This window comes from Neoarius graeffei, chromosome 1, assembly GCF_027579695.1.
Source record: "Neoarius graeffei isolate fNeoGra1 chromosome 1, fNeoGra1.pri, whole genome shotgun sequence".
NCBI classification, from domain to species: domain Eukaryota; kingdom Metazoa; phylum Chordata; class Actinopteri; order Siluriformes; family Ariidae; genus Neoarius; species Neoarius graeffei.
In genome coordinates this window covers 61,488,744-61,513,441 of record NC_083569.1, presented here as the reverse complement: position 1 = coordinate 61,513,441, position 24,698 = coordinate 61,488,744, and the positions used below count along the sequence as shown (strand labels likewise).

The following is a 24,698-nucleotide window of genomic DNA, read 5'->3' as shown; positions in this document are numbered from 1 at the left end:
ACATCAATAGCCTATACTGCGCACATTATTTGAAGGGCATACGAATGAGCGCTCAGAGGTTGCAACGGTGACAGGAAGAGTCAGAAATAAAAGGAGGGCGGTGCAAACCTCACTGAATGCACTGTGTTTACCAATTTCAACACTACGGGGTGCAACTATGTTATTTTGTACATTAAGTCCTTCAAACGAACATGTAACTCAGAAACAAAAAAACATTAGGCGACATACTGTACATGGCTCATAATAAAACATCAATAGCCTACTACGCGCATTATTTGAAGGGCATACGACGAGCCTTGCGCTCCACGAACTCGTCCACGATGCTCTGTATGTCACTGATTCAGTGAGCTTTTAAGCGGTAGTCTCACGACCCGAATAGTAAACAATAAACATGGAGGACATGGAGTCGTTAGTGTTGCTGGTCTTGGTGCTGTGGCTTGTTGTCACCAACAACGCCAACAGATACTGGCAAGAGCGTATAGATGAGGCGAGGCGCATAAGGCTTCAGAAATTCTCGTAATTCGTAATTCTTCTTCTTCCGGGTTTGCGGTGTTTACAGATCCCAGCGCGCTCGCGGGGCGTGTGTGGGCATGTGAGGACACTCCTCCTCACCAATCAGTGCACAGGGGAGTGTCCACTCACGCCCCTAGCCTCACTCGGCACGGTTTGGCTCGCTTCAGCCCTACTCCAAAACGGTGCGAGTTTTAGGGGCTAAGCAGGGCTGAAGCGAGCTGAGTCGTGCTGGTTTTTGGTAGTCGAAACGCGAGCCGTGTCGGGCTGAAGTGAGCTGAAGCGAGCTGAAGTGAGCTGAAAAAGGGTAGTGGAAAAGGGCCATTAGTCCCTAATCTAGTGAACCAGTTTGAAGAAGTACTTATTGATAGAGACTGAACATCCCTTCTGTAAGTCACTCTGAATACGGGCATCCACCAAATGCCATAAATGTAAACATAAACCCAAAGATGAGCAGAAAGTACTGCATTTTCTGAGATCAACTCCTAAATGAGCCCTTATTTAACGAGTCATGCTAACTTTGTTTTACATTGTGCACAGAAAAGCTATGATATATGTTATTTACCAGCTGGTTGGTCGGTATGGTGAAATACCATGACCGAGGTCTTAAAAGTACTGAGCGAGGCCCTCTGGGCCGAGGTCAGTATTCAAGGTCGAGGTCACAGTATTTCACCATACGGACCAACCTTAAGCTGGTAAATAATATATTTATTTTTTTCTTTACCAAATTCTAACAGAAAACGAGAGCGCCCGAAAGGGAAAACCGAGCCGAGCTGCCATTTTGAATCCTCATTCACGGCTGTAATGCAAATGGCTTCCTCCTCAGTATACAAGTGCACTTCCATGACAGGGAAAAAAACTACATTTTGCTGCCTATGTCGTCCCCTATTTATACAAAATTGAGTCGTTCAGGATTCAGCCATGTTTTTGCTCGGCGTTAGCAACAGTTAGAGGTTTTTAGCTTTCTCCTGAAATGTTTTCTTTTATTTTTTCTTCCTCAGGGTAGTAAAACTCACTTTCGCTGTGAACACTGTCATTATCGCTATCCATGCTGTAAAATTAATGCTATTCTCCTGAGAAATGCTGGCAAAAATTTATAAGATTTTTGATAAAAATCTTATAAATAAATCTTATAAAAAAGATAAATGTTGACAAAAATTGCTACTATGTATGTTGTTGTTGTGAACAAGCAAGTCGCCAGATGTCCATAACCAGGGTCCATATCGTAGGATACGGACCCGCTCGCCAGCCAATCAGAACGCAGGATTTGATGAAAACCACACCGGGAAAAAAATTAATAAATTTATTCTATCCACATTCACTGCATATGAGCAATCATGTGCTCTGATATCACTACTAGGATATCAGTTCATATTCTGTGAGTAGACAAAAACAAAATGACGGCGCACATCAAGTTAGATATATCACTTTGTTATCAAGTATTTAAAAGAAAGAGAAATAACTAAATAAATGAATATACCCCCCCCCAGTATCCCCTGTTCCACACTCCAGCCCAGTCAGTGGCAGTACTGCACCTTTAAGTTGGTTTGCCAACCACCAAAAAAAGAAGAAAAGAAAATGGCGGAGTGTACTGAACCAACCAAGGACGAAATAAAAACTCTACTTGAAAATAAAACTCCAAAAATGCAAAAAAAAACCAACAACATTAAAATATGGAATAAAAGTATTTGATGGTAAGAACGTATCTTTTTATTTTTCAAGAATTATTATTATAGCATTTTTCACAAATTGCTACTGTCATTTCACCGGTTTGTTTACATTCTAAGCAGAAATGATTTTGTCAGACATTTTGTATAAAGTTTTTATTTATCAAATTTGAAAAAAATTAAAATAAAAATGCTCTGTTTCTCAAAACCCAGTGAATGTGGAAAGAATAAAAAAAGTTATTCCACTCAATCTCATTGTACATGGCTTATAGCTAACTTGGTGCTACGTGATCATCGGCTATCAGCTCATACATGACTCAGTTTTGTGAAATAACTGTTAATTTTTTTTTCGGTCCGGTTTCCATCAAATCCTGCACTCTGATTGGCTGGCGAGCAGGTCCGTATCCTACGGTACGGACCCCGGTTACGGACCCCGGTTATGGACTTCTGGCGACTCACTCGTTCACAACAACAACAAACATTGTAGCAATTTTTGTCAACATTTATTTTCGCATTTCTCAGGAGAATAGCATTAATTTTATATCATGGATAGTGATAACGACAGTGTTCACAGCGAAGGCGAGTTTTACTACCCTGAGGAAGAAGAAATAAAAGAAAACATTTCAGGAGAAAGCTAAAAACCTGTAACTGTTGCTAACGCCGAGCAAAAACATGGCTGAGTCCTGAATGACTCAATTTTGTATAAATAGGGGACAACATAGGCGGCAAAATGCAGTTTTTTTCCTGCCATGGAAGTGCACTTGTATATTGAGGAGGAAGCCATTTGCATTACAGCCGTGAATGAGGATTTAAAATGGCGGCTCGGCTTGGTATTCCCTTTCCGGCGCTCCAGTTTTCTGTTAGAATTTGGTAAAGAAAAAATATATATATGTTATTTAACAGCTTAAGGTCGGTCCGTATGGTGAAATACCGTGACCTCGGCCTAGAGGGCCTCGCTCGGTACTTTCAAGACCTCGGTCATGGTATTTCACCATACGGACCTCCCAGCTGGTAAATAACATACAACCCGATTACAAAAAAGGTGGGACAAAGTACAAATTGTAAATAAAAACGGAATGCAATAATTTACAAATCTCAAAAACTGATATTGTATTCACAATAGAACATAGACAACATATCAAATGTCGAAAGTGAGACATTTTGAAATTTCATGCCAAATATTGGCTCATTTGAAATTTCATGACAGCAACACATCTCAAAAAGGTTGGGACAGGGGCAATAAAAGGCTGGAAAAGTTAAAGGTACAAAAACGGAACAGCTGGAGGTCCAAATTGCAACTCATTAGGTCAATTGGCAATAGGTCATTAACATGACTGGGTATAAAAAGGGCATCTTGGAGTGGCAGCAGCTCTCAGAAGTAAAGATGGGAAGGGGATCACCAATCCCCCTAATTCTGCTCCGACAAATAGTGGAGCAATATCAGAAAGGAGTTCGACAGTGTAAAATTGCAAAGAGTTTGAACATATCATCATCTACAGTGCATAATATCATCAAAAGATTCAGAGAATCTGGAAGAATCTCTGTGCGTAAGGGTCAAGGCCAGAAAACCATACTGGGTGCCTGTGATCTTCGGGCCCTTAGAAGGCACTGCATCACATACAGGCATGCTTCTGTATTGGAAATCACAAAATGGGCTCAGGAATATTTCCAGAGAACATTATCTGTGAACACAATTCACCGTGCCATCTGCCGTTGCCAGCTAAAACTCAATAGTTCAAAGAAGAAGCCGCATCTAAGCATGATCCAGAAGCGCAGACGTCTTCTCTGGGCCAAGGCTCATTTAAAATGGACTGTGGCAAAGTGGAAAACTGTTCTGTGGTCAGACGAATCAAAATTTGAAGTTCTTTATGGAAATCAGGGACGCCGTGTCATTCGGACTAAAGAGGAGAAGGACGACCCAAGTTGTTATCAGCACTCAGTTCAGAAGCCTGCATCTCTGATGGTATGGGGTTGCATTAGTGCGTGTGGCATGGGCAGCTTACACATCTGGAAAGACACCATCAATGCTGAAAGGTATATCCAGGTTCTAGAGCAACATATGCTCCCATCCAGACGACGTCTCTTTCAGGGAAGACCTTGCATTTTCCAACACGACAATGCCAAACCACATACTGCATCAATTACAGCATCATGGCTGCGTAGAAGGAAGTTCCGGGTACTGAACTGGCCAGCCTGCAGTCCAGATCTTTCACCCATAGAAAACATTTGGCGCATCATAAAACGGAAGATATGACAAAAAAGACCTAAGACAGTTGAGCAACTAGAATCCTACATCAGACAAGAATGGGTTAACATTCCTATCCCTAAACTTGAGCAACTTGTCTCCTCAGTCCCCAGACGTTTACAGACTGTTGTAAAGAGAAAAGGGGATGTCTCACAGTGGTAAACATGGCCTTGCCCCAACTTTTTTGAGATGTGTTGTTGTCATGAAATTTAAAATCACCTAATTTGTCTCTTTAAATGATACATTTTCTCAGTTTAAACATTTGATATGTCATCTATGTTCTATTCTGAATAAAATATGGAATTTTGAAACTTCCACATCATTGCATTCCATTTTTATTTACAATTTGTACTTTGTCCCAACTTTTTTGGAATCGGGGTTGTGTGTGTATATATATATATATTTCGCAGGTAATTAGATGAACCTGATCCACAGCATGCAATAGATCTGGAAAAATATTAACTATTTGAGTACAGACATAATTGTAAACTAAACATACACTCTCAAGGGTTCCTCAAAGGTTATTTGGATGTGTAAGGTCAACAATCAGTTGGTACAGTTCTACACAGACACCTTAGAGGTTTCTCCAGGAGGACAAGTGGAAAAACCCTTTAAAACTTCTGCACTTCAAACTGAGCATCATTCCCTCATTGCTGGAGTGCTTCATCATTGTGGTTTGAGGGAATGAGGGAATGAGTTTGAGAACAAAATTCAGGAAGATATATAATTGGGATTAAAGCCATTTGCTGCATGATCTTGTGTAAACTCCATTGTGCTTAAAGTTTGCGGTGGTGCGAAGACTTCAGTTCACCAACAAGGCTGTGTCTGTGTGTGTGTGTGTGTGTGTGTGTGTTAATATTTTACCCATTGCTGCAAACTCTCAGAGAAGACTGCTGGAAATACAAGCTTGAAGAAAAAGTAAAACAAGAGAAGGAACAGAAAATGAAAAATATATGAAAAGAAGGCATGAGATCCATTTAAAAATAAAAACAATGTTAAATATAAAGGAACAAAAGAGCTATGGGTCAATTTTTATGATTGGCATTACTTACCTCATCCATAATATGAGAATGTGGGACAAGGTCACCCTGGGAATAAAAAAAAAAAAGTTTAAAATATAATTTAAAAACAATTCAAATCAAACAGTGGTAAGAGAGCCTGTGTGTGTGCATGGGCATGTTTCATACAGGGCTGTTTCTTGCTATCAGTGGTATACTACGTGGTTCATTAGGCCTACCAAAAATACATACTTTACTGTCATTTGACAAAAGATCTTTATGTTTCAGGTAGTTTCACCCCCCACCCCCACCAATAGTATGAAAAGAATACACTAATATTCTAGTTTACATCACCAAACTAAGTAACTAACATAACTAATGTCAGAAGATCATGAAGAAGAAGCAGTGATCACATCTATCAGGGGTGAAGAAACACAAAAAGGAACATAGCAGAAGATGAGAAAAACTCAAAACACAGGTAAGAAATTTATGCGACTTATTTGGATTTAAGCTGTTTAGAGACTTTCTTGTTTCAACATGTTCATAATGGAAAAAGTTAGTTCCTCACCAGCTAGCGAAAAATAGTAAGAAATAATAAGCTAAAACAAGTTAAGTTGCTACCTACTCACCAACTCAACAATTCAAGAAGAATGAAGAATGTCTCATCTCATCTCATTATCTCTAGCCACTTTACCCTTCTACAGGGTCGCAGGCAAGCTGGAGCCTATCCCAGCTGACTACAGGCGAAAGGTGGGGTACACCCTGGACAAGTCGCCAGGTCATCACAGGGCTGACACATAGACATAGACAACCATTCACACTCACATTCACACCTACGGTCAATTTAGAGTCACCAGTTAACCTAACCTGCATGTCTTTGGACTGTGGGGGAAACCGGAGCACCCGGAGGAAACCCACGCGGACACGGGGAGAACATGCAAACTCCACACAGAAAGGCCCTCGCTGACCCCGGGGCTCGAACCCAGGACCTTCTTGCTGTGAGGCGACAGCGCTAACCACTACACCACCGTGCCACCCTGAAGAAATGTTTATTTATTTATTCAGATAGCACTTGTTTAGAGGTTTGACTCCTTATACAGTGCCTTGCAAAAGTATTCATCCCCCTTGGTGTTTGTCCTGTTTTGTTGCATTACAAGCTGGAATTAAAATGGATTTTGGGGGGTTAGCACCATTTGATTTACACAACATGCCTACCACTTTAAAGGTGCAAATTATTGTTTTATTGTGACACAAACAATAATTAAGATGAAAAAACAGAAATCTGGAGTGTGCATAAGTATTCACCCCCTTTCATATGAAACCCCTAAATAAGAGCTGGTCCAACCAATTCACTTCATAAGTCACATAATTAGCTGATTAAGATCCATCTGTGTGCAATTAAATTGTCACATGATTTGTCACATGATGTCTGTATAAATCAACCTGTTCTGGAAGGACCCGGACTCTGCAACACTACTAAGCAAGCAACATGAAAACCAAGGAGCGCTCCAAACAGGTCAGAGACAAAGTTGTGGAGAAGTATGGATCAGGGTTGGGTCATAAAAAATATCCCAAACTTTGAATATCACATGAAGCACCATTAAATCCATTATAGCAAAATGGAAAGAATATCACACCACTACAAACCTGACAAGAGAAGGCCGCCCACCAGAAGTCACAGAGCGGGCAAGGAGGGCATTAATGAGAGATGCAACAAAGACACCAAAGATAACACTGAAGGAGCTGCAAAGATCCACAGTGGAGATGGGAGTATCTGTCCATAGGACCACTTTAAGCTGTACACTTCACAGAGTGGGGCTTTATGGAAGAGTGGCCAGAAAAAAAGCCATTGCTTAAGAACACACATTTGGAGTTTGCCCAACATCATGTGGCAGACTCCCTAAACACATGGAAGAAGATTCTCTGGTCAAATGAGACTAAAATTGATCTTTTTGGCCATCATGGGAAATGCCACGTGTGACACAAACCCAACACCCTGAGAACACCATTCCTACAGTGAAGCATGGTGGTGGCAGCATCATTCTATGGGGATATTTTTCATCTGCAGGGACAGGAAAGCTGGTCAGGACTGAAGGAAAGATGGATGGCATGAAATACAGGGCATTTCTGGAGGAAAACCTGTTTGGGTCAGCCAGAGGTTTGAGACTGGGACGAAGGTTCACCTTTCAGCAGGAAAATGACCCTAAACATACTGCTAAAGCTACACTGAAGTGGTTTAAGGGAAACATTTAAATGTCTTGGAATGGCCTAATCAAAGCCCAGACCTCAATCCAATTGAGAATCTGTGGCATAACCTGAAGATTGCTGTACACCAACGCAACCCATCTAACTTGAAGGAATTGGAGCAGTTTTGCCTTGAGGAATGGGCAAAAATCCCAGTGGCTAGATGTGCTAAGGTAATAGAGACATACCCCAAGAGACTTGCAGCTGTAATTGCAGCAAAATGTGGCTCTACAAAGTATTGACTTTGGAGGGTGAATACCTATGCACACTCCAGATTTATGTTTTTTTTTTATCTTGATTATTGTTTGTGTTACAATAAAACAACAATTTGCACCTTTAAAGTGGTAGGCATGTTGTGTAAATCAAATGGTGCTAACCCCCCAAAAATCCATTTTAATTCCAGCTTGTAATGCGACAAAACAGGACAAACACCAAGGGGGATGAATACTTTTGCAAGACACTGTATAGTTCTTGTTTGGCTGTTTTTCATTTTATTATTACACTGTTTCTCCTTCCACCAAGATAATTCTGTTCATTCTTATACATAAATATGATTGGTGTGAGTCAAGGATGCCTGAGTAAATTGTCACTTTGGGCACCCAATAGTTCAGAAACAGCCATGTATTTATATTTTGGCAGGGACCAAAGGTCCCCACATGGACGATATCTGACAGTTTTGACAGTTTTCTTTGTGGGAACACTTGGCTGGTCCTTGCAAATAATACTGCTTTTTTTCTTTTCTTCTTTTTTTCCAAAAATATTTTATTAAAAAAACCCTGAATGAGCCAAATGGTTTTTAGTTACTGAGGTTAAGGTTAGAGTTAGATTTAAGTGCAGGCACAGCATTAATTGGCTGCATTAATAACTATGTCAGTGGAAGGTTCTCACAAGAATTGTTTGACACACACACACGTGTGTGTGTGTGTGTGTGTGTGTGTGTGTGTGTGTGTGTGTGTGTGTGTGTGTGTGTGTGTGAACATGATTGCTTGGGTGGCCTGGCCTTGCATAGTAATTCAATTTCCCTCTGATTATGCCGCTGTAACTGGTGCCAGGTGGGCATGTTGGGTGGAGCCTCTGGCACACTTAACCACACAATGGTATCTACAGTCATTCTCATGGCATTCTGCATTACACAGACATGGTCCTTTGGCTGATCCAAGAGCAGAAGGGGGAAAAAATAACCACAAATCCATGACAGTCTGTTAAACACGTCCAAGATTGATACAAGGCCAGATAAATGGGTCCAGGTACAGTGGTGTACTTACCACTTAGGAGCAGCCCTATCCAATTACTCTGTCATGCTTGCCTTGGAGAACAGTAAGGGCCTGTGTTGAAGGCGAAATAATGTGTGTGTGGGGGGGGCAAAAAACTGAAACACCACTAACCTCTTGACCAGGGATGTGATGAATCGCAGGCTGTGATAGATAGATAGATAGATAGATAGATAGATAGATAGATAGATAGATAGATAGATAGATAGATAGATAGATAGATAGATAGAACGCATTAGTTGCAGACCACACATTTAATAAGTCTCAAATGAAAGCGGTGACATCATGGGACATTATTAAATTAGCCTGTGGCCACTGGGAATGCAGCCTGTTCACATGTGAACAAGTACTCATCAAAAAGCACACAATGTTCTCCTGGGATCCAGGCGCCCTCCTTACACACACACACACACACACACACACACACACACACGCTCACATACACACAAGTCCCTAACGTGGACACAATGCAGTCTATTCAGAGCAAAACCACAATGTAAGAAAAAGCAAGACCTCCCGTAAATGAATTAAATGTTATTGTCCAGAGTAATATTAAAATACAAAACAGTACACATCTGAACACGTTTGTACAGAGTTTATACGTAGTGCAAGTGTCATACCGACATTTGCTCCTTGTTTTTTTTAAATGCGAGTAGAATTTGTTCTTTGACTTAGAAGCACATGTGCAACACCAGAGTTTGACCCATGCAACCTACAGCTCTGATATTATTTAGTGGAATCAACAAATTCTTATATTTAGTAAAAAGCTGTTCACATGGCAGACGACTCTCTGCTCTGGTTGTCTCGCTCCACTTCAGGAATGAAAACTCAAAATCAGCTTTGCTGATCAGCTTTTCATACAGCAGCTGAAAAAGAGCACACCCTAGCTTACTTTTGCTTTTGAAACAATCACATTTGTTAGCCAAATGTTAGAAATGTTGGCCAAATCTGATGCAATATTCACATTGGTCCTTAAAAATATTGAACTTTTCAACTTGAGAGCATGAGGTTAAGCAGGCTGGCAATGGTTTCTCGGGGTTGAGCCCGCTTGCTACTCCGCCTGTGCCAGTGTGACTGCCCACATGGAGATTGTCGACTCCTGTGTGAAAATCCCTATTAGCGTTGGAGCTTTTTTCAAGAAATGCTATTACAGCTTCAAGCTGTAAACTGTACTAACTAGTACACATCATTAGTTTTAAATGCACTGCCGAGTGAAAACGAAAATGCTAGATAACACAGATAACAAACTCTGGTGTTGCACATGTGAAAAGTAATGTTAAATGACAGATTAACCGATATATTCAGCTGCAATACAGGTCAGTTGGTAAAGTAGAAAGAACTTGAGGTATTTATGACCAGCTTACTTTAGAACAGACTACATTGTTGGATTGAAGAGATAATGTGTTCTAATGTGTTCAAATGCAAATACAGTACAGATATGAATAGGCACACTGTTTGCCTGATAAAAGGTTAAAAGGATGCCAGAAAGGTTCATTTGTGTGCAAGAGGTTTCATGCAGGCATGAGTGAATTGAATTTCAAATAAAGGCCATGTTAATTAACATGAATGTTTGGTCATCCTTAGTAACTGGAAACTAAATTCATTAGAAAGTATGACATACTGGAAAAAAAAACAAATGTAATATCTGCACATGCAGGAGTAAAAATAGTCCTGAGCATATCTCAAGCACATTTTCTGGTTTCAGACATACCTACACTATGAGATTCAACCTGAATACACATGCATATGCAAATATATGGAGCATTAAATAGATACACATACAAATACAGACAGGGGCATTGCATGTTTGATAATTGAGGTGCTGTAGTGCTTCACTGGGTCACCACATTTCGAAGACCTTTCGGCAGAAACTTACCTTCTTACAAGTCCATTCAAAAGTCATTTCTAATGACTTACACAAAATGCATTTTCCAAGTAATATAAACTCAGTCCCTCCTGTGACAGAACCTGGTCTTCCCAGGCAGTCTCCCGTCCCAGTACTAACCAGATCCTTAAGGCGCATTGGGCGGCGCCGATCTCCGTTTCTATAGCCCCTCAGCCTCTTGCCTATTATACAGCTAGAGTTACAGTGGGGGGCCAGTCCTCTGGTAACCATGAGAGTTTGACTTCCCACTCACATCTGTATTGCAGCATGCCTTGCCAGACAGCAGTAGGTACCATTTTTATGATGGTTTTTTGGTGTGACCCAACCGCAAGTAGAACTCATGATCTCCTGGTCGAGAGGCGGACACACTAACCACTAGGCCAGCTCGTGGTGCGCCAAGTAATATAGTTTAACAGAATTTAACTTTATAACAAAATTATACAGTTGATTGGTTACTGTCACTGTGATTGAGAGAGAGAGAGAGAGAGAGAGAGAGAGAGAGCATGCCATCCTTCCCACTCAGAAAGCACAGCCAATTTTGCTCACAATCTCCCAACAATAGCACAAACACTTTTCTGTTGTGCCAGTTGGGACCTAAGCTTGTAATTCTTTTTTGATGCCACCCTTTGCTCTAAGAAACAATAAACTGAGGCATAAACAAATAATAATGATGACAGTCTTTACCTTATCTCTGCGGATCAGCTCAAATGCAGCAAGTAGTTCACCTACTGCTTTGCCACCTTTCAAGATGGGATACCAGGCCAGACGAGATGAGGAGACCACAGACAGCTGGCATACACTGCGCCCCATAAACTCATCTGCCCCCTATAGGAGAAGTCGAAAGATTAGATAAAAACACCAATTTATCATCTGTCATATCATCTGATTCAGAAATATATTACATATCCCACAAGTTTAGTCTTCATCTAACTAAAATCGATGTCAACACTATTCTCACACCACCAATCATCTGATACTGGGAGAACTACATAGTGTACAATGAAATACCAGTGTAGCACCTGTTAATCTATCAGGTGTTAATAGTGATTTGATTAAAAAAAATCAGCAACATTTGAAATGCTTGCCAGAACTGTGAAATAACCAGCTATGCCATGCTTCGATTTTTGAAGCACCCATTTGCAGTAACATGCATTAACACATTTACAATCATATGCAGTAAACATATGAATGAATGAATGAATGAATGAATGAATGAATGAATTTATTTATTTATTTATTTATTTATTTAAACACGGTAAGTTGATCAGCAGAGCTGGTGGGGTCATGCATGTACAGATACAAATAATTACAAATATAAAAGACTAAAAATATGCACAAATCTTTAAAAAAAAACCTCCTTAAAATCTGTTAATTATCTTCACATTAAGTTAATTAATAGTATGCATAATTATTACCTCACCCGGGACAGAGTCCACCGGGGGCGAGGTATTGTTTTCGGTCAGGTTTCTTTGTTTTTTTGCTAACGATATTACGGGAAAACAGCTGGATCAATCTTCATGAAACTTTCAGGATAGATGGGCATTGGTCTCAAATAGAACCTCCAACATTTTGAGGGTCATCCGGTCAAGGTCACCAAAAAGGTCAAAATCGTTTTTGTTGTGGCTACTGCCTCATATAGAGGCGCTAGCCACTATGTCATCGTGCTGTAAGAATGTAAGAGTGTAACAGTTGCGCACTGCACATGCACATACACGTGTTCCGATTAAAATGGCCGGTGAGTGTACACAATTCGGTTCATCATTCGAAAAAATGGACTAGACTAAAGAAATCACTTTCAGACATATTTATGCTTATTACAGAGGGAAAGTGTGTTCCACTGAGCTCTAGCGCCGGGCCATTTCCAGGAAATAAGAGTTTGGGTCATGGCGACAGCGTGTGCATGTCAGCCTCAGTTCAGAGGTTTCAGTTTCGAAAACTAAGAAGTAAGAGTAGAATAATATAAAGTACAGACACTTGGTACATTTTACTTCTGTGATTTTTAAATTGTTCATTTTTGGATTACGCTTCATTTTTGTGGCTACTGCCTCGTAGAGTAAATAAATATGCCATATTTACTGTATGGACATGGGATCAGAAAACAATTTTATTTATAAGCAGTAGCCACATGTACCCATAAGGTACCTAATTTTTTCATGATATCTTCCTTCATATTCATCATAAGTGCTACTGGGCGAGGTTTGTTTTGCCTGGCAACACTTGTTGTCTTTGTAATTAGTTACGGCTGCAATAGGATCAAAATTTATTCCACTAACTCATATATTGATATGCACAAATGTAAATGCTCAGACAAACTCATTTGCACAAAGAATGTACTATAAACTCACATAAGTGTCTTGATCATAGAGCTCCACCACAATGTTTGGTGGGCTCTTCTCTGTCACTTTGGGATCTCCGAATATCTCCACCTCATAGAAGATAAGAGTCTGATCCCAGGTGGGGTTAAGTGTATTCCTTATGGTCACTGTCTTCTGGCTCTGGTGCAGGAATGATACAATGGCATAGGGATCTGCAAAGAAATATCAAAAATTCAGCATCAAAATCGGAACATGTCATTTAGTTGAAGAAATTGTGCTGTATAGTGACAGAGTGAAATATTTCCTTGAATCCTGGAGAGGTAAACATTCAAGCTTATGTTCTGTAAAACAGAGCACTGCAAATCAGATTAAACTGTCAAATTATAGCATAAGAACATTCCGGCATTTCATTGTATTAACATCCAGTGGATTCCTTTCTAATTTAATAATAGTGATTTTGTTATGTGCTGCAGTGATAGACAAATAAAATGGAAAGAAACAGTTGCCAGTGTTAGGATGTGCAACCGCAAAAACTAGCAGAGGTCTGGTTGTCATTAAAACCGAGGCAGTGATTTAGTAGTTAATGAAAGTCCTTCTTTCAAGGCCAATGCATCACTGAGCATAATAAACTGTGGTGTTTCTGTCTTTGATAATATAATAAGAGCGATGAAGTCAGGAATACTGCGCCAACCAAACCAGTGAAAATAGCCATATGCTGCAAGGAAACTGTCTGAACTTTGGTCATCCAAATGTAATGTCTATACAAGTGTGTGTGTGTGTGTGTGTGTGTGTGTGTGTGTGTGTGTGTGTGTAAACACCAAAGAGTTAAACTTATATTTTCTAAAGTGAGCCAAAATTAAAAATGAATGACATAAACTACTTAGGAATGCCTAAAATTGAAGAGACAGTTTTAGTTTATTATTATAGTCCACGTAAAAACCATCCTCAATGGGGATAATTTCACTAGGGAGGGGAAAATGGACCTGCTTTTTCCCAGCTCTGATTAACACATACACACAAACTAATACCCCTTCCCACAAAACATTCTGGCTCAAATAAACAGAGGCATAAGTAAGCCAAGTGTGCACCATCACCCAGGAGTCAATGGGAAATAAATACAGGCGAGGGCTAATCGGGTTGCACAGAGTAAATAAATACTCCTCCTGAGGGGATTGTGGGACTGGACAACGGCTCAGCAATGGTCGCCCACGTGTATGACTCAACCATGCGAGACTCTGAAAAGTACTGCCATACAGTCAGACGACAGAGGAGGCACTGCCAGTATGCATTGTTTGCAATCTGTCAACAGTGTAGCATTGGCTTGTTTAAGTGCAGTGTATCATTTTTATATTCTTAAAAATGTATCAGGGTGCCTGGGAAAAAACTGTAGCCACAGGCAGGTCATAAATAAATGCCTTTTGTAGCCGACCACAAGACAGCATGTTGAATATTGGGTGGAATCGCACATAGTTGGCACATTTTTATGGCATTATCGAGACTTTACCAAATATTTAAGAGCAGATATTGTTCTTCAGTATTGTATTTGAGAGTCAGACGCAGTGGGTTATAATTATATGATTATATGAATTTATTTATGTTCCTATTTCAATCCCATTTACAATTTTCATGGTCAGATTCCACAGCAGGGGTCCGAATACTGGCAGATGTGGTCATTACAAGCAAATCCATACACTCGTAGAAAATCACATTTATTTAGTGAACTAAAAAGTTCTTTGATTGGGAGAGCCCTTAAAGGTTCCACACAGAATGCTATAACAGTGGGTTTCCCTTTCACAAAAAGGGCCAAATAAACCCCTCTGAAAAGAAAGCACTTTGGGAATGATTTTGTTATCAGTGTCTCTCCAGTCCACGTTTTCAGTGATGCTGAAAACAAAATCAGCAATTTCTTTTCTTTCAGAAGGGTTTATTTGGAACTTTTTTATGAAAGGGAACGTTGTAACTAAATATCATGATACATATTGTGTGTCATGAAAATGTCAACAAGTGTCACAATGATATATTTCCCTTATGCCATTGCAGTGCTGAATTCTCAAATTTGACTGGTCAGAAGGTGTTCATTAATTTTCTTTAATAGCAGACGCTGACAATAATGTCAACTTTAATTGAATGCACTCTCTTTAAAGCATGAAGGTTTCTGTAATAACAGCTTAAACACAGAGACTTGTACGGTGGACAATCTACATTAAACTAAAGCTAATAAAAACAGATTAAAACATGTTAGTTACATCCATCCATTATCCGTCACTGCTTATCCTGTGTAGGGTCGCAGGCAAGCTGGAGCCTATCCCAGCTGACTACGGGCGAAAGGAGGGGTACACCCTGGACAAGTCACCAGGTCATCACAGGGCTGACACATAGACACAGACAACCATTCACACTCACATTCACACCTACGCTCAATTTAGAGTCACCAGTTAACCTAACCTGCATGTCTTTGGACTGTGGGGGAAACCGGAGCACCCGGAGGAAACCCACGCAGACACGGGGAGAACATGCAAACTCCACACAGAAAGGCCCTCGCCGGCCACGGGGCTCGAACCCGGACCTTCTTGCTGTGAGGCAACAGTGCTAACCACTACACCACCGTGCCGCCCAATGTGTTAGTTAACAAAGAAAATATAAAAATGTTGATATGGTAAAACTTTCTGAAAGCAGACATTTATTTACAATGTTGTAAGTAATTTGGAATGAGTCCTGGGTGTCAGTGCTTTTTAACGGTCAGTAGGTTTTCTGTTTTTTGGGGGGGAGTCTTCAGGACAGAGGACTTTGCACTTTCTGATTTCTCTGTAACATGAGAGGCTGCTTGTTTTGTCTTATTAACTTCAAGTGACAGAAAAAAATAAAAGTAATAAAAAAGAGAGAGACTGGTGATGGGAGGACTGTTTAATGGAAGTTCGTTTAACTCTTTACCCCTTAAAGCAGTTGCTACAGCCACCCTTGTATATGTATATACTGTTCACCCTTAGAACATATTTACAAGAAAAAAAGTCTAAAGACAAGGTTTTGTTCATATCAGATTCTCCGTCATTATGTTGAAACAATCATGACATATCATACATTTTTTAAAAGAGGGCATGACACAGAATACAAAAATCACTCAAAGTTATGTTTCAACATTCACCAACTCACAGGTAGTGTCTGAAAGGTGAGTAATACCTGTGTGAAAACCAATCTTCACATTTTACATGAAGAATTCATGTCAGATGGGGTACAGTAAATGATTACTGCAACTTTACAAAGATGCTGTATATAATGTTGTTCATACTGTAAGTATATTAAACATTTTAATTGCTGGCAAATTGCTGTGATATAAGAAGTGTAAAATTTTCTAGAATAAAAAAATCCACTTTGGGATTTTTTTTTCAAAACCTTGCCTTTCATGGCGTATTTTCCAACAACAGCAGACCCTGTCATGTTTTATGCATTACATATCACCCATCTCTATTTTGAAACTTATTTTTTTTTTCAACAGAATATGAGTAAAGTCATCTTGGCTAAACTTAATGTTCTGGTGAATTTTCAATGAGTGTGTGAGGGAGGGTTGGTTGTTTGGTTGTTACACAGTATGTCCACCCAGTGGTTTTCATCTTTATGCAGTGTGGTCACTGTAATAGAGAATGGACCTGTGAATGGAAGTCACTTTTTTGTTCCTTTGTAAATCTCGTTGCACATAATTTTATTTTATTTTATTTTATTCAGCTCCATCTCAGTCACCAGGACAAGTGGTTCCAGTCCTGCCATGATTTATACCTTTTCCCCAGACTTCTGAAAAAGAACTGTGGGTCCGGCAGAGTCTGGTAACTGACCCTAAAATTTCCTGAAGATTTGCAGTCAGAACTTCAGGCCTGGTGATTTATACTGGCTTCATATTTTTTTGAAAATATGAAGCATTTTTTCATCAGGGTCTGTGGGCTTGAAATTATGCCCCAAGCACAGGACCTGTCTCACTCAGTTTCCATTATCTCATCAAAAACTAAAGGAAAAATCATACATACAATAGCCACACCTCTCCTTTGCACCCAGTTTTCTCTCTTTTAGCAAGAGTGCTTTTTTTCAGCCATAGGAGATTTATGTTGGACATCTGTAGTGGGTGATAACCACAGACCATGAAGAGTGATGACAGTGCTTTAATGACACAGTACACCCGGTGCCTTATAGGACTTTCTGTGGCACATTTCTGCTTCACAAATACTTTAAGTGATAATCACATCAATTTATTTGATGTGGGTCTGCTGTATCCTTGTTTTTGCATATGACTATGATTGGGGTGGGCGGCACAGTGGTGTAGTGGTTAGTGCTGTCACCTCACAGCAAGAAGGTCCTGGGTTCGAGCCCAGCGGCCGGTGAGGGCCTTTCTGTGTGGAGTTTGCATGTTCTCCCCGTGTCCGCGTGGGTTTCCTCTGGGTGCTCCGGTTTCCCCCACAGTCCAAAGACATGCAGGTTAGGCTAATTGGTGGCTCTAAATTGACCGTAGGTGTGAATGTGAGTGTGAATGGTTGTTTGTCTCTGTGTGTCAGCCCTGCGATGACTTGTCCAGGGTGTACCCCACCTCTCACCCGTAGTCAGCTGGGATAGGCTCCAGCTTGCCTGTGACCCTGTAGAACAGGATAAGCGGCTACAGATAATGGATGGATGGGTGGATATGATTGGGGCAAAGACGTCTGCATGTGTGTTACCTAAAATTGTTTTTATTAGACTTATGAGACTACAATAATAACAGGAGCAGCCTTATCAAAAGAATTAGTAACAGTAGGTCAGATTGGTTTATTTTTCCTGTCTTGACTTTCCTGACAGTGGGGGGGAATTTACTTATTAGAAATGGCACACTGTTTTCTCTGACTGGGACTCTGTTAAAACCCATTCATTCATCTATTAGCCATTCTACTGTTCTTTAATGGTGAATCAATATATCTATGTCTTTTCCTTTCTCACCATTCTCATAGACTCCACAGTCAAAGAAAAAAAACGTGCGAAAGTGCCTTTAGTAACTAAAAAGCCATTGTTCATTAGGAAGATGAAATGATTATAGAAGCTCTGAATGCTTTCCCACAACATTTGGCGCCCCATTCATGCATCGCAGACTCAAACTTTCCACCTGATAAGCGTGGTTAGAGCATTTATATCAAAGTCAGTACTTCATGAGCTAACCACATTTATAATGCCAAATCCCCTTTCACCAAAGCACAAATATACATCATGGTATGAGTGTAATCCTCATGTCTATATGCCCATGGACTTGCCCACAAGTCAACACACACACACACACACACACTTTAGTTGCACTTGCTTTGGTTTTCATTTCCAAGGATACAAGGTATGACCAGCCAAACCACAACACCGCTCCAATGAGACGTTTGCACCGCTGTTAGCTATCTTCATTAAACCATAACTACATGACCTCATAGAAGCTCACATGCACCTAATGAACAACAAATTTTATCCTTATAGGTCCTTTTAACTTTATTAAGTTAACTTGCCGTCATTTTTTTTAGTTTTATATTAATGATTATAGTCCATTAATGACTCTAATATTTGCAATGATTCAATTTCTGTTCATTTCAAACCGAAGCAGAAGAATATGTCTCCTATTAAGCAATACAGTTCAAATGCATCGTCTTCCAAATGTAGCTAGATAGAAAACAAAAAGACTATTCAATAGTAACATTTGTTTCACTACTACAATGCCTTCTGTTGTGTCCACAGCAGTAAATCTGCAGTAAGCAGTTTCTCTACACTTGGGGCTAAGCTCTACCAAAACGGCTTTATCCCAGGCTTTGCCAAGCACCATATTTTACCATCTCTGACGTAAACTCAGCCATGGGTACGCTAACATTAAGTCTCACAAGACTTCACTTTTATGATTTTGTTATTTATAAAACCCTTCTATTATACTGAGCAATGCTGACCTTTTTTTTTTTTTTACACAGCGGACACATAAAAACGTTATTCCACCTCTATTACATACCGTTCTCAATGTGCATCATATTAGGCTTACCAGTAGACCTCAATCTATCATGCAAGTATGAGCATGCTTGGTAGGGAAATATAGACCTTAGCATGCATTTACCTGGCAACAAAATCTAGCATAAACCCCATGTCATACAGCAGTAAGAGCCTAAGGGTATACGTTGCTGATATCCGGTGTGTGCCTCAGAATTACACTAACTGTGCAACAGTGGCTCACATTAAGAAAGTACTAATAGGCCACCCTAAAGACTGCAGAAATAACTAAGGGCTCCAGGGTTAAAAGGTCAGAGCCAGGGTGTGGCCCAGCTTACACACATGGCATTCTGACAAACAAATACAGATGCTTATAATAAATGGCAGACTTGCATAAGAACAGCTCCTACAAAGCACATCTGCACTTGGCTCCCGCCAAGCACATCTGCTTCAAAACTAAAAGTGCTTTCTTAACACTAAAGAGCAATGTTAAAGAATACCAAGTTTTAAAGTTGATCTTCATGCATAACTGACATGATGTATGATTCAAACCCACCTGAGAAACTGTCTTTATCCATCGCCAGCAGGTCTCTAGCCTGATACAGATAGCAGCGCAAATGATAGCGAGTTCCACCTGAAACACAGTGCAGGAGTCAGTGCTTCACGATATATTGTGTTTTAATACTGCAAAATAATTTTAAAATTCTGACTACTTACTATCAAAGAAACATGAGATGGTGGGACGATTGACACCAAAAGTTGTTGTGACAGACTTGTCATCATTTTTGTCATCAGTCACATTGCCCTGTTGATGGACAGAAAAAGAAACATTAGAATGAAACGCTGAGCCAATTAAGCAGTAATATGTTCCCTGAATGTAAACAAGACTTGCATATTTTGGCTGTTGAGCAGGACAAAGAGTTATTATGCTGGATCAGATATCTAACAATTCCAACCAAGAGTGTAATGGAGAATGTGTTAATGATCTGCATACCGCCAGTTAGTAAGAGGGCAACTCCATCTGCACCACAAACCACTGGCACTAAACTACTGTACGTCACCACCTCGTGGTGCTGGAATTTCAACTGAAGTAGCCAGAAAAAAAAAATCATTAAAAAAAGAAACATCTAATTGTGTGTCTTGTTTAAAGGGAAAGTGCTGTGTCATCTGAGGTTCTACTGACTTGCGTGACTTATTGTTTTATTTGTGGAAAAAATATGTTGTTCCTTAAAACAAGGCTCAGAGTTTAAACCAGTCACGGCTAAAATAGGATATGACAAATAAAATACACAAAATACAGCAAACCAAATTGCATCAAAACCAGTTCAGTGCTGGAATTTGCCAAATTCAGCTGCGGAATTGGCTCATATATCATAGCATCATTCCAGTGGTCACAGAAACAGTTTAGTGTCATGTACCATCCGTGGCTTTGAGACCATGGAATAGTAACAGATCTCATGTGCTGAATATGCCTATACTATAGAAGAATTTATACACAGCCTTTGGCACAATAGGAGTGGTAGTTCTACATACAGGGAGAGATGACTAAACTGGGTTAAATGCAACCATACAATAACGGAAACAAGGCAGTGCCACAGTGAGGAACCAGCTCACCCAGCTCTAAACCACTGCTTAACCACTAGCGTGTGCCCAGCATCAACTCATGCCAGTCCAAAAGAGATTGCTTGCTGGCTTCAGAGAGAAGAGTGCAGAGACATCAGAAACCAGTAGAGTATTGAAGCTTAAGAGTTCAACCATGTTAATCATAATTTAGAAAATTCCAGCCTAACGTGCAAGAGAAAACTCCATCACCAAGTCCTTTAACCTTTTAAACTTTCAGAACCATTCAGTCCAGACTTTCATTACTCTCATAAATGCACAGTTCTCCAGTGGATCTGCTGAATAATGAGCAGAAAGATTAATGAGTTAATAAAATATAGGTAGTGTGCATAAAGTTTTATAAAATGGCTTTAACCCTCAACATTTCTTTTATAATACCCAAAATACACTGAGTTTTTTAGGGACCTGTATCCTGTATTGTCCTTTTTATGACAACCCTGATTCCAAAAAAGTTGGGACAAAGTACAAATTGTAAATAAAAACGGAATGCAATAATTTACAAATCTCAAAAACTGATATTGTATTCACAATAGAACATAGACAACATATCAAATGTTGAAAGTGAGACATTATAAAATTTCATGCCAAATATTGGCTCATTTGAAATTTCATGACAGTAACACATCTCAAAAAAGTTGGGACAGGGGCAATAAGAGGCTGGAAAAGTTTAAGGTACAAAAAAGGAACAGCTGGAGGACCAAATTGCAACTCATTAGGTCAATTGGCAATAGGTCATTAACATGACTGGGTATAAAAAGAGCATCTTGGAGTGGCAGCGGCTCTCAGAAGTAAAGATGGGAAGAGGATTGTTAGGGTTTTGCTGGGATTCGAACCTGGTTCGTTGGTGTGATGATCCAGCAAACCCCCACTAGGCCACCAGGGGAATGACTCAAATGCAGAGGCGTGAGGCGGAAGTAGAAAAAGTAACAAAAGGTTTATTTATACTATGTACACTATATACAATCCAGGGTAAAACAAAAAAAACAAAAACAAAGAGTATAATTCAAAAAGAAAAAGGCAAAAATGCAAAAGCTCAGAAGATCCACAAAACACAGTACAAAGGAAACTGGAGATAAACATAACAGCACAAAGACTCCGTGACAAGAGGACTGAACTCAGGGGTATAAATACACAAACTAATTAAGGACACAGGTGAAGATAATTAGGACTAACAGGCAATTAACAAAAAAAAAAAAAACACAAAACACAGGAACAGTGGCGGCCTCTAGAGGCCAAAATAAATATGACACGAAAAGGAAATAACAGCGGCCTCTAGAGGCCAAAACAGTCCAAGTCCTAACAGGACCCCCCCCCTCTAGGAGCGTCTCCTGACGTTCCCAGGGCGATCCGGATGGGCCGAATGGAAGTCCCGACACAGTTCTTTATCCAGGACATCCTGAGCAGGAACCCAGCAGCGCTCCTCAGGACCATAGCCCTCCCAGTCCACCAGATATTGCAACCCGCCGCGGACCCGGCGGGAGTCAAGCAGGCGATGCACAGTGAACACAGTCTGCCCCTGGAAGATGCGGGGGGGTGGGGGGTTCCTAGGGGCAGGGGCATACGTAGACGTCAGTACAGGCCGCAACAGGGAAACATGGAAAGTGGGGTTGATCCTCAGAGTCCGGGGCAACTGGAGCCGGTAGGAGACAGGGTTCACCCTGCGCACCACCTTGAAGGGGCCAATGTAGCGAGGAGCAAGCTTGCGGTTCTCCACCCGCAGCGGAAGGTCCTTAGTGGACAGCCAAACCCGCTGCCCAGGGCGGAAAGTGTGTGCAGGTCTTCTGTGGCGGTTGGCCTGAGTCTGGTTGGTTCTGGAGGTCTGTATGAGGGTCTTCCTGACCTTGCTCCAGGTCTTGCGACACCGTCTCACATATTGGTTGACCGAGGGCACCCCCGCGTCCTCCTCCTGGTCCGGGAACAGAGGTGGCTGGAACCCGAATTGGCACTGGAATGGCGACAGCTTGGTGGCCGATGACTGCAGGGTGTTGTGGGCGTACTCTGCCCATGGCAGCCAGGTGCTCCATGATGTCGGGTTATCCATAGCCAGGCCTCGCAGGGTGGTTTCCAGGTCCTGGTTGAGCCTCTCCGTCTGACCATTGGACTGTGGGTGAAACCCAGAGGAGAGGCTGGCAGTGGCTCCGATGACCTTGCAGAACCCGTGCCACACTCGGGAGGAGAACTGGGGCCCTCGGTCTGAGACGATGTCCTGTGGAAGACCAAAGACTCGGAAGACATGATTAAATATAAGTTTCGCTGTTTCAAGAGCAGAGGGGAGTTTGCACAGAGGTATGAAGCGGCAGGCCTTGGAGAATCTGTCAACAATGACCAAAATGACCATGTTACCTTGTGACTCAGGGAGACCCGTGATGAAGTCGACTGCCACGTGGGACCAGGGACGCCGGGGAATGGTCAGAGGATGCAGGAGACCCTGGGGACGCTGTCGTGGGTTCTTGGTTCTGGTGCAAACCTCACAGGACAGGACAAATGACCTTACTTCCTGCTCCATGTTAGGCCACCAGAAGCGTCTTTTCAGGAAGTCCAGGGTCCTCCGAGCTCCCGGGTGGGCGGTGAGAGGGGAAGAGTGACCCCACTGGAGAACCTTGGCCCGGGCTTGATGTGGGACGTACAAGAGGCCCGGTGGCCCCGTCCCAGGACCGGGGTCCTGGCGTTGGGCTCGTCGAACAGCCTCCTCAATACCCCAGCGGACAGGGGCCACAATCCGGGACACCGGGATAATAGGCCCGACTTCATTCTCCCTGTTAGTGGCAGAGAACAGCCTGGACAGTGCGTCAGGTTTGGTGTTCTTGGAGCCGGGACGGTACGAGAGGGTGAAGTCAAACCGACTGAAAAACAGGGCCCACCTAGCCTGTCGAGGGTTCAGTCTCTTGGCTTGCTGGAGGTACTCCAGGTTCTTGTGGTCAGTCCAAACCAGGAATGGATGTTGCGCTCCCTCCAGCCAGTGCCTCCACTCCTCAAGGGCCAGTTTGACCGCTAACAGTTCTCGATCCCCCACATCGTACCGGGACTCCGCAGGACTCAGGCGGTGGGAGAAGTAAGCGCAGGGGTGCAGCTTTCCTTCCGAACGTTGAGAGAGTACCGCGCCGACACCACTGTCCGAGGCGTCCACCTCCACGATGAATGGTTGGGAGGTGTCCGGGAGGACCAGAATGGGTGCCGTGCAGAAGCGGGCCTTGAGGTCTTTGAACGCCTTTTCTGCCTGAGGAGACCAGCCATAAGATCCACCTGTCCCTTTGGTGAGGTCTGACATGGGTGCTGCCACAGAACTGAAGTTCCTGATGAACTTGCGGTAGAAGTTAGCGAATCCTAAGAACCGCTGAACCTCCTTAACGGACTTGGGAGTAGGCCAGTCCCGGACGGCCAGGGTCTTGGCAGGGTCCATTTGGAGTTGGCCTGTCCGTACAATAAATCCCAGAAAGGAGACCTCGGGAACATGAAATTCGCATTTCTGGGCCTTGGCGAACAGATTGTTCTGTAGCAGCCTCTGGAGAACCTGGCGGACATGGTGGCAGTGCTCCTGCATGGTCTTGGAAAAGATAAGGATGTCATCGAGGTAGACAAAGACGTACAGGTTAATCATGTCCCTTAAGACGTCGTTGATTAGGGCCTGAAAAACAGCTGGTGCGTTGGTGAGTCCAAAGGGCATCACCTGGTATTCGTAGTGCCCAGACGGGGTGTTAAAGGCAGTCTTCCACTCGTCTCCTTGTCGGATACGGATGAGGTGGTATGCGTTCCATAGGTCCAACTTGGTGAAGACGGTGGCGCCTTGGAGCAGGTCGAAAGCAGTGGACATCAGCGGAAGGGGATATCGGTTGCGCACAGTGATCTTGTTCAGGCCCCTGTAGTCAATACATGGTCGAAGCCCCCCATCCTTCTTGCCGACAAAGAAGAAGCCGGCACCAGCAGGTGAAGTGGAGGGTCGAATGAACCCAGAGACCAGGGCGTCTTTGAGGTATTCCTCCAT

At 41.9% G+C, this 24,698-nt stretch overlaps 1 protein-coding gene across 8 annotated transcripts in view; it reads right to left on the bottom strand.

Moving 5' to 3' along the window:
• dysf (dysferlin, limb girdle muscular dystrophy 2B (autosomal recessive)) overlaps positions 1–24,698 on the bottom strand; it is a 151,934-nt gene that overhangs the window by 52,085 nt on the left and 75,151 nt on the right. For all 8 annotated transcript variants that reach the window (XM_060936039.1, XM_060936048.1, XM_060936077.1 and 5 more), the window contains 7 exons: positions 19,814–19,901; positions 19,653–19,730; positions 13,166–13,347; positions 11,505–11,645; positions 9,050–9,079; positions 5,475–5,510; positions 5,287–5,328 (listed from right to left, as the gene is read on the bottom strand). In XM_060936039.1, coding sequence (XP_060792022.1) covers positions 5,287–5,328; positions 5,475–5,510; positions 9,050–9,079; positions 11,505–11,645; positions 13,166–13,347; positions 19,653–19,730; positions 19,814–19,901 — 597 coding nt within the window. The remainder of the gene's footprint in view (positions 1–5,286; positions 5,329–5,474; positions 5,511–9,049; positions 9,080–11,504; positions 11,646–13,165; positions 13,348–19,652; positions 19,731–19,813; positions 19,902–24,698) is intronic.